The following is a 9,690-nucleotide window of genomic DNA, read 5'->3' as shown; positions in this document are numbered from 1 at the left end:
CCAAAAAGGAATTCGGAGGCATCTACAGCTAATCAAGTGGAAAAATTGAAGCCAGGAAATCCGGCAGATGCCAGATAGTCACTAATTGTCTCAACGCGTGAGTGCATGAAACTTTTATAGAAAACTATTTAACGTATATGGTATGGTCAAAAATCGAAATTTCCGGAATTATTGGTCAAACCTGGCAGCTCCGATGCCTCGAGGTTTAATTATAACACATATACACAAAAGAGTTTTGCTTTCTTTTGAAAAAAACTCACCAATTTCACAAATAAAAGGACTCTTCTTTTCGCAATCTTCAATTTCAACAGTTTGGTAAGCAAATATGGTACATTCGTTGATTCTGTCGATATGTTGTACCCAAACTTTTTCAGAATAATAATACCATTCGTCTTGTCGTCGCAGGAAATTGTAGAGCGGTAGGTAGTTTATATTCCCCAGCAAATAGGGCATTGAGGCATTGTCTTCCTGCAAATATAAGTTTACAAACAACTATTATTCAATTGTGACAATTTAAATTATGAAATTTGGCAACGTTGTAATTTATTCTACGAATAATGAGCACTGAAGTTTGTCTAAGATGTACAAAAACACAACTAGATGCAATGTTAGGCTTAAAATCATCAGCAGATGAAGCTCAGCTGATAGATTCGAACGAGATTTTTTACTTTATTGACTCGGCCATCAAAAACTCCAGCTTAGTCAATCAAAGGAAGACCTCCAGGCGCCATCGAGGAGATAGTATGAAAGCTGGATAATGTCCTTAAATAAGAATCGAAAGAGGAAGTTTTGGATAGGGTGCGTGAATCATTGTTTAGTTCTTATAACCAAGTTATCATCTTCAGAGACCGTTGGTAAAAGTTAACTTTCGTTCTCTGAAGACGATAACTTGGTAATCGAAACGCAGTGTGTTCAGTATAAATATCAATAACTAATACAAAAGAAGACCTGCAGGTACCTCTGAGTAGATGATACCTAAGCTGGATCATGACGCGCGTTTTTACAACTAAGTTATCTTCTACAGAAATCGTTGGTGTGTTGATCCTCGTTCTTTGATGACGATAACTTGGCAATCGAAAAGCACATCAAGCTGTGTAATCGTGTGTTAGTTGCAATGGTAGTAGATAGTGTTTATCATACAAAATTTCCAGCCGCAACCAAGGAGATGGTACTAAAGCTGAATAATGCCTCAAAAAAAGGGGCAAATGATGAAGAAATATTGCATTTTCTTCTCAAAAAGACGTACGAACTAGGTAATGGAAACGCGGTTCAGACTGTACGATTGTAAATGTAAAATAAGGAGAAGAAGAAGAAGTACCCAGAAGAAATGGTGATTGGATGTTTCTCACGAATAAAAAGCAAGTTCCATCACAGAATCTTCAGAATATTGAACAAAAGAATCAACCTCTAGATAGTCTAGTGTCTTTTGGTCCTTTTTCAGATTAAAAATACTGTTAAAAGGACACATATCGGAAAACGACTGCTTCAGAAAGTGAAAATAAGTTTTATTTCAAGGATATCACTCACAGGATGATATGGAATAGCACCAATGTGGTGATATGTAGGTAGGATCGATAGTTTTGGTATAAACCTAATATTATCGATAAAATAGAAAAAATTGGGGTTATCTAACCTGGCAGAAAGCTTTAGCTTCCCAAAAAGTCATCGGGGCACCTATGTACATATAACACGTTTCTCCAACCAGTTCCCATCCAGGAGGACATTTTCCATCGAGAATCGTTAGATTATTCATATAAAACGGTTCGAAAATTACTTCCAGTAATCTCGGATCGTCGCTTTGATCCTTAATTCGTCCTCTTACCGCTAATGTTGTATTGAAACCCCAATAATTGTTTGCTGCATTTATTCTAACGTCCCACATCGGAATTGAACTGAAAACATAAAGAAAATTCTTCATTATGTTACAGTTTACATTTGAAGTATTAGTTGAATTCAATTCTTACCTGTTCAATTCAAATCTTCATGCAACATGCAACAAAAAAAATTTAATTAATATTTCTAGAACTAAATTACGTAAAATCAATATGATATAGTTATTCTTACTTGAAGGGCCATAAAAAATTCCGAACTCAAAACTAATGATCTGCGACGAATTTTGAAAATATTTTACCAATCCCGCTCCTATATGAACAGTTGGTATGGTAAAAAATGCGCAGAACCGACCTGGAACCTCGGAAGATAGAGAAATCATTGTCATTCTGATTTTCTTAGTCGGATCAGCTTTCAAAAACATTAAATAAGTGTTCAATAGTAAAAAGCTATCAACTTTCTCGAAATAGTCTTTTTTGTCTTTCATAACAACTTTCTTTTCTGTATATGCTTCTAATTTTTTAATTGCAATATTTAATATTTACAATGAGGTGGTAGGTCTTTGGGAAAAGTGCGAATTTCTTCTTTAACTGACTCAATTTGAAACTCACAAGAATTTACAATAATTCTGAGTACTTTTGATTGAAATTGCTTTACTTGAGTTGGATGCAGTGCCCCATGGTTGAATACCATAACTCCAGATGGGTTTCAGCATGACTTTGTATATTAATAGCTTGTTGTTGGGATCTTCGACCTATTAAACATCACTGAGTTTCAGACCCAATTGCTATCTCTTGGTTAGTATGAGTGTGCTCCAGGTTAGTCTTCGGCCCAGATGAATTCCAAGGTATTTCGCTGCAGAAGACGTCCGTTTAATATTACAGTCGGTACAGTAACCTCTCCGTTGGGTGTAGGTGACATGAACAGATTTATTTTCGATTACTTTCATTCTCCAAGTTTTTCTCCAATATATGAGAGGCCATAGTTGGGTCCTGGGTATCGTCTGAATATGTTGAGGTTGTGGATTTCCTGACATGATTAGATGTAAAGTGGTGATTTAATCTTGGATTTTGACTTGAAAGTGAATGTTTTGCAGGTAAGATTTTAGTATTTGGAAAAGTTTGTGCGGGAGGTAGCCGAACAGTATTCTTCATCTTCAAAAGATCGGTAAACTTTTTATGTGACTCGATGAATTTGTTCTGTTGTCCTCCAAATCCAAACTAGTCGTTAGGTATTAGTCTGCTGGCTTCTATTTTCTCAATCACTAGTTTTTCTAGTTTTGACATAACTGGTAATAGATTAATTGGTTTATAAGATGTAGTGTCTTCAAGAAATTTCCCTGGCACTAATTACGTCATATCCAGGATTCAATCGCTGTATTGATTTTTTGACCTGGTTAACGGTGATTTTTTCTATGGGAGGCTCTAGTTGATATGGAGATTCCAGAAATTCTTTGACTTCGGCCTCAATATTGAAGATGGGGTTGGGACTGAAGATTTGTTTGGCAAACTCATTGGCTTTATCTTGGCTGCTTTTTGCCCATTGATCTTCAGTAGTTGTTTTTCGTTAGTCATAATCAGTTGCTTGTAAATAAAAACATTCTTTTTCCTTCATACAAACTTTTTTGAACACACCTCTTGGTGATGAAGTTTCAGTATATCTAAACAATTCCAAGATCGCCATCGCCAGACAGAGCAAAATGTTCATCTCTTTTCTGTCGTTTTATGCTTCTATTGAAGATGTGGCTGTAGTTAACAATTATGATAAGAGGTTAATTAACCGTCATAGGTTTAAGAAATCTTTGTGCTGGTACCTTACAGTCATGATACAGATGGACTGGAAGGAATTTCTAACAGCTGGGTTCAAAATTGTTTCAATTTCCAATTCTGACGTACCATTTAGAATTGACCTTTCTACGTTGGCCTAATTTGTTTCGAAGTGCGAAGAACAAATTTTTGACAGCCAAATTTTCATCAATATTGAATATATGTGAGTGGAACTAATGCCTCAATCTTACGGTATGTCACATGACGATCTTTAAATATCATTTGACACACATCATCGAAGTTTTCTGGCACAACAGCCGATTTTGAACGACCTTCACGATATTTCATCCTGTAGCGAAGTGCGACCCCGATTGAATTTGGAAAATTAGCTAAATACGGTGGCTTGGGATGGTGTTTCATCACCAAAAGTCGAAGCGAGTTGAAAGGCACATTTTTGTTGATTTAATCCACGTCGAAAGTCGTAGAAAATCATCGCAATGTTTGTAATATCTGTAAAAAACTCGAATAGCCCTCGTATGACAATACGTTTAGAGTACGTTCATCATTAAATACGTCAAATTTTATAATGTCAATGACAGATTTGACAAATTTACATCAGTGTTGCCATATCTCAAAAGTTGATACATTATAATAGATGTGGGTTATTTCAACAATTTGTTAGTTTTGATTTTAACCCTTTTTTTTCTTCCTCCTTCAAGTAAGAACAGAACAGAAATTTAGTGAATGTAAATTTATATTTTTTTTTATATAAAAATGATCAACTTACAACGATCGATTCACTGCAATTATTTCGTAATCATTGTCCGGATCGAAGAAGATATTGTCTACGTAATGTTGGCCTGCAGTACCTGCTACTATAGTCGATCTACTGTCTCGTTGTACAGCAAAATTACTGCAAAAAGAATTTTTAATGTGAACAGTACTTCATTTTATTTGTGCATCGAGAATTGATTGTTTCCAGTATAATTTTAATGTAAATGACGCAACATTTGTCCCCCTAGACAATATGGCGGCTCGTTATGACGTCATCCCAAAATATGTAAATAAAAAATAGGGGCGGACTTACTCACACTGATAAGATTTAAAAATTTCAGTTACAAACTTTATTTTATACACGTATGAGATTATAAACAAAATATATATGTATAAATATGTTCATGTAGAAAAAAAAAAAGAAAATCCCGTATTAATATACAGGGTGTAGTACGAAAAATTTTGATGAAAATAGTAATATATAAAATTATACTTACTTATAAAATCCGTTATGACTCGTACTTTGATAAGTATTCAAACTACCCCCATCGAATCCGGATATTTCTAAATTTTGAAGTCCGGTATTCCGCTTCAAATAATTATAAGTGAAGTTCGATACCACTTCTTTCAGTACAATATTATTATGATACTGAGCTCGGTTTCTACTGAAATAATTTCTATATATGGTCACCGCTTGGTATGAAGTCGATTTACCTTCGACGTATAAAGTAGGAAGATTCGTATTGTTGACAAATAGGTTATTGTGGATGTAGCCTCTAAGGGAAGTCGCGAAACCGTTCGAATCCGCTTTTATATATAAACCACCTTGATTTTCTTCGACTAGGTTGCTCTAAAATCGAAAAATTAGACTCGAATTAACAAAAACAAGTTCAGAATAGGCCCTCGACTCGATTCAACATCCAAGCATTTTAACACCTATTAAACGCCATACCCTCAATGGATTCATGGCGCGTTCCACGAAACAGTTATTTAGATTCAAAGAGAGGAAAAAGTCACAGGGAGTTAAATCTGACCGAGCGACAATTCTTGTTTCGTGTTTTACATGCTGGAATGTGATGGCGCATTATTATTGTGAGAAATCTATGAATTATCTGCCTTCACCTTCGATAGACACCTCAAAACTTTCTGGAAGGAATTCTTGATTTGTGCTCATTTTTAAAGCGTTTCGTCACCAATAATCATGCTTTTTATGAATGCGGTATTGATAATTTCTTCTGGAACCTCTACTCGACATTTTTCTTACAAAATATTCGATAAATGGATTCTGCGACCTCAAAAACGCCAAATTAGCATGCTTTTAATTTGATTCTAAGCTAAACTATTTCCAAAATACCAATTTACGGTGATAAAATTTGTAGTCGCCTTTATTACGGTCCTATTGCGAGGGTTGTACCAAAAGCAAGCCTCTCATATTTTTGACAAATAGAAAACATCATTTATTGTTATCAATTTATACATAATTTAAAAGCTTCAAATGTTGACTGGTATTTAACAGTTATTTTTCAACACACTTTTGTAGATGGTGCTCTAACTTTTGTATTAAAAGTCTACCACGAATCCGTTGACCACCGCTTGAATATCGTTACTGTTGAAGCGTTTATCACTCAAGCATTCTTTTAGCTTGATAATCGCTGAAGGAAATAGGGCTTAATAGTCAACACAAATTTCTTCAAAAGCTCGGGGACGAGCGTTGTGAACAGGCACTATTTCATTCGTCGGCTTGCTGGAGTTTCACAATATCTGTCTGAGTTTATCGCCGTCCCAAATTGCATAAAATCGATGTGAACTATAGAGTCCATCAAGTCCTCCTGGTTGCCAACTTTCTGATGTCGAAGAAAATTGCGAGCGGGGGATCTAACGAGTACTTACTAAACCGAACGTTTTTTCAATTCTGCTATGGAAAGCTTCAGGAATGCGTTCAACAAGTTCATAGATAGAGTTTGCTAATTTTTGAGCAGCTCACTGAACAATCCGAACATCCGAAACCAACGGTCTTCTAGTCCATGCTTTTTACCTTCAACCTCAGAGATTGGGAAGCTACTGCACTGTTGTCGGATTTAGCCAAGCACCTTCCTTCAAAGCTGTAGCTCATTGGGGAACTCATTTTTGGTACAACCTTCGTAATTTGCTTAACCTAAAATGTTCTGACTTACTCTGAAATAGAGAGTCTCAGTGTTCTGCACGTCTATCTGTAATCCAGATTTACACGTCGTGAAATTTCCGTATAATTTTCTGCAGTTTCCTTTAAACTGATTCTTTTCTAGAGTTAATATTGGATTAACCTCTCCGGAAGCCATATATAGAAAACCACTTTCACCATTGTTCTTAATAACAGATCTTGTGATGTTGTGTCTAGCGTCACGATCTAAAAAAATAATAATAAAAACATAAATTCGCGTTTTGGGGAATCGGTATTCATAAGAATAGAAGAATGTGTCTTCTGTGCTTTCCAGGAAGTTTATAGTTAAATTATTTCTCCCGACCTGGAGGTACTCATCACTGGAGCAGTGGACTGGTGACTCCAGCCCCGCTATATTGAATAATGAAGCCACCTGGTACACATAAGGCTCCAGGAAGAATGGCTTGGCTGGAGCAGGAGTAGGACAACCCTTAATAAGCGAAGCTTTTTCGCTTGGGGAACACGTTACCGTCTTCAAAGACAATGTATTCGCTGCGATGATGTGCTCTAGGCTAGTACTGGAGTTCTACGAACTCTGGTAAGTAATTGCCTCAAGATCCAGTTCGTTTGGGTGCGCGGTCACTCGGAGAACGACGAGGCGGACTCACTCGCCAGACTAGAATCGGCGAACTGACCGATAAACCCGAACAAATTCTTGGTGTGGCTAACGCATCTCTTAACGGTCTACTCGCAAGGCGGGCTCAGTAGAGATGGATAGAGACACCTGGAATGTCACCAAACAAGTACTCCAACTAAACAGACGCGAAATCCGGAAATTGCTATCTAAGACGCCATCTCCACATCATGGGCATAACAGACGATCCGGTGTGCAGCTGACCACGTCGTCTGTGGGAGCACTCGTACGTGCGCAGTTTAAACAGTTGGGTGATCATAACAGCTTGCCTAAAGACATTAAAGGGTTCAAGTCAAAGCGCCTGATCGGCTCCTCAAAGAATGTGCAAAGGAATTGAAAGTGGAGGACATAGGAATTGGTTAGGAACGCGGAGAATCCGGGGAACACTGGGCAAAATTTGTTCAATAAAATTAGATGGTATATTCCAGAAATGGATACTTACTAAATCCAATTGCAGAAATCGGCAACGTAATTACTTCAGCTATGAATCCGTGAATAGAAGAAGCTCCATTAGCAAATAATTTAACGCTCAAACTTGGCCATGTGGACTTGAATAATCTTTTATGATTTTTAGAAGTCATCGTCACCGTATCGATGACCGTGGAAGAAATATTGTATATATCACCATTGTAAATTTCCAAAGAATCAGGTATACCATACTTAACAGAAGAATTGAATAAATCGAATTGCAATAACCTCAATCCTAGAGGTTTAAAATCGTAAACGCTCCTGAATATTTTAATGCAATTCACAGGATAATTGTCGTATTTATAATAAACTAAAACTCTTTCTTGTACTCGAATTTCCTTGTGAGTATCGCATATATCTATAAGACTGAAGAGGTTGTAAGGCACGTGGAGGTCTCTTAAAGGCGTAAAACTAGATTGCTCCGAATCTCTTCCCTCTCCCGATAAGGAAATTATATTCAAACCCACCCCCAATGAGTTCTGTATCGTATTTTGGAGGAGAATCATCGTATTCGAAGGAGAAATCAAATCTATACCGTGAGCAGCTGAATCTTCTACATCGATATAATTAATTTTAGGACTCCTTATAACAGATTGGATAGCGGAAGATTTTTCGTTATGTAAAATCCCAGCTTTTTGAATTTTCACGTATTCCAAAACCGATTCATGAAATTGTACCGAAGATGGCGATCGGATATCGTGGATTCTATTATTATAAGTTGTTCGTTCGAATTCCGCGTCTGCAAATCTGATTCCACCCCAATAATTCGGTATCCTTTCGTTTATATCGCAATGAATGAAAACGAATTTCGAATTCCATTCGCATTTATGTCTATGTCCGAATTGTTGTCCATTCAATCTAATCGGACAATCCTCGTATTTATTTTCCGTACCTTTGCATTGTAAAGGTTCCGGCCACGTCCAGATTCTCGATAACGAATTACTGTGAAAATCGATTCGTTCGCCGAAATCGAAAAACGCGTTTAAAGGATCGAAACCTAATTCGCGGCATACGACTTGAGCGTTTCTTTCCGTGAACCTAGAATCGCACATCGGGATCCATTGTAAGGTGGTGCCGTTGAAATATTCCAAGAATCCTTCGTTCGTCGGGGTTTCGTCACTTTCTACGCAGCTACTACTTTTACATAACCTACAAAATAAATTGTAAATAAGAAACAATTAATACTAAAGGAAATAAGGAATGTAATTTTGAGATATGGCAACATCGCTGTCAATATGTCAAATTTGACATCGCCATCATAAAGTTTGACATTTTTAATGGTGAACGTAGTCAGAACGTGTTGTCCAGGTTCTTGAAACATTCATCTTGATCAAAAAATAATTTCTTGCGATGATTTTCTATTACTTTCGATGTTTGCGAAATATAAAAAGCCTAACAAAAACGGGACACCGTTTAATACAAAAGAAATGTTTGTCCAAGATCCTAGGTTTTCAGAGTCAACCCACAAGAGGACACCCCTCGACACGATAACTCCACATTTCATGAGCAAGTGCAGAGTTAACAGCTGTAAGGAAGGCGAAGGACCACTCGGATTATACGAAGGCCGTTTTTTTTCAGCCTCCCATAGGCTATAAATAAAAGACAAGTTCATATAAAACAATAATTGTACATATTACCAAAAGGTTGCTACACTATACCGAAGAGATTCAGACATTTGTCTGTGGACGAGCTTCTCAATACCCTCTTCAACGAAAGTTGCCGGCAATGAATTCAGGTAGAGACAAAACAGATCTTGAAACTTCTGGAAATTCCGTAGACAGAGCAGTAATGGTGAACTCGTTGATCCAGATCGTCTAAAATTACAGATTTGCGGCCTTGGCTCTTTTCATCATGCCATCTTTAAGCTTTCGACATCATTCACGTACAACACCATCACACATAAAGTTTTTCCCATACAAACGACTCATTTTTCGATGGATTTCTGCAGTACTATGGCCTTCAGCCTTTAGAAAACGAATCAACAATGGCGGAGTGTGTAGTGCGAGAGCTTCGAAGCG

The 9,690-nt window shown here is 37.0% G+C and overlaps 1 protein-coding gene across 1 annotated transcript in view; it reads right to left on the bottom strand.

Moving 5' to 3' along the window:
- Positions 1-9,690, bottom strand: part of LOC130447170 (protein bark beetle) — a 36,671-nt gene that overhangs the window by 6,727 nt on the left and 20,254 nt on the right. Inside the window, exons 6-11 of the mRNA XM_056783862.1 lie at positions 7,647-8,821; positions 6,545-6,756; positions 4,868-5,220; positions 4,384-4,509; positions 1,634-1,892; positions 261-468 (exon numbers count right to left, since the gene is read on the bottom strand). Coding sequence (XP_056639840.1) covers positions 261-468; positions 1,634-1,892; positions 4,384-4,509; positions 4,868-5,220; positions 6,545-6,756; positions 7,647-8,821 — 2,333 coding nt within the window. The remainder of the gene's footprint in view (positions 1-260; positions 469-1,633; positions 1,893-4,383; positions 4,510-4,867; positions 5,221-6,544; positions 6,757-7,646; positions 8,822-9,690) is intronic.

The sequence above is a fragment of the Diorhabda sublineata genome, chromosome 7 (genome assembly GCF_026230105.1).
Source record: "Diorhabda sublineata isolate icDioSubl1.1 chromosome 7, icDioSubl1.1, whole genome shotgun sequence".
In the NCBI taxonomy this organism is placed as follows: Eukaryota; Metazoa; Arthropoda; class Insecta; order Coleoptera; family Chrysomelidae; genus Diorhabda; species Diorhabda sublineata.
Note: the sequence above shows the minus strand (reverse complement) of the source record. Positions and strands in the feature narration are given on the sequence as shown.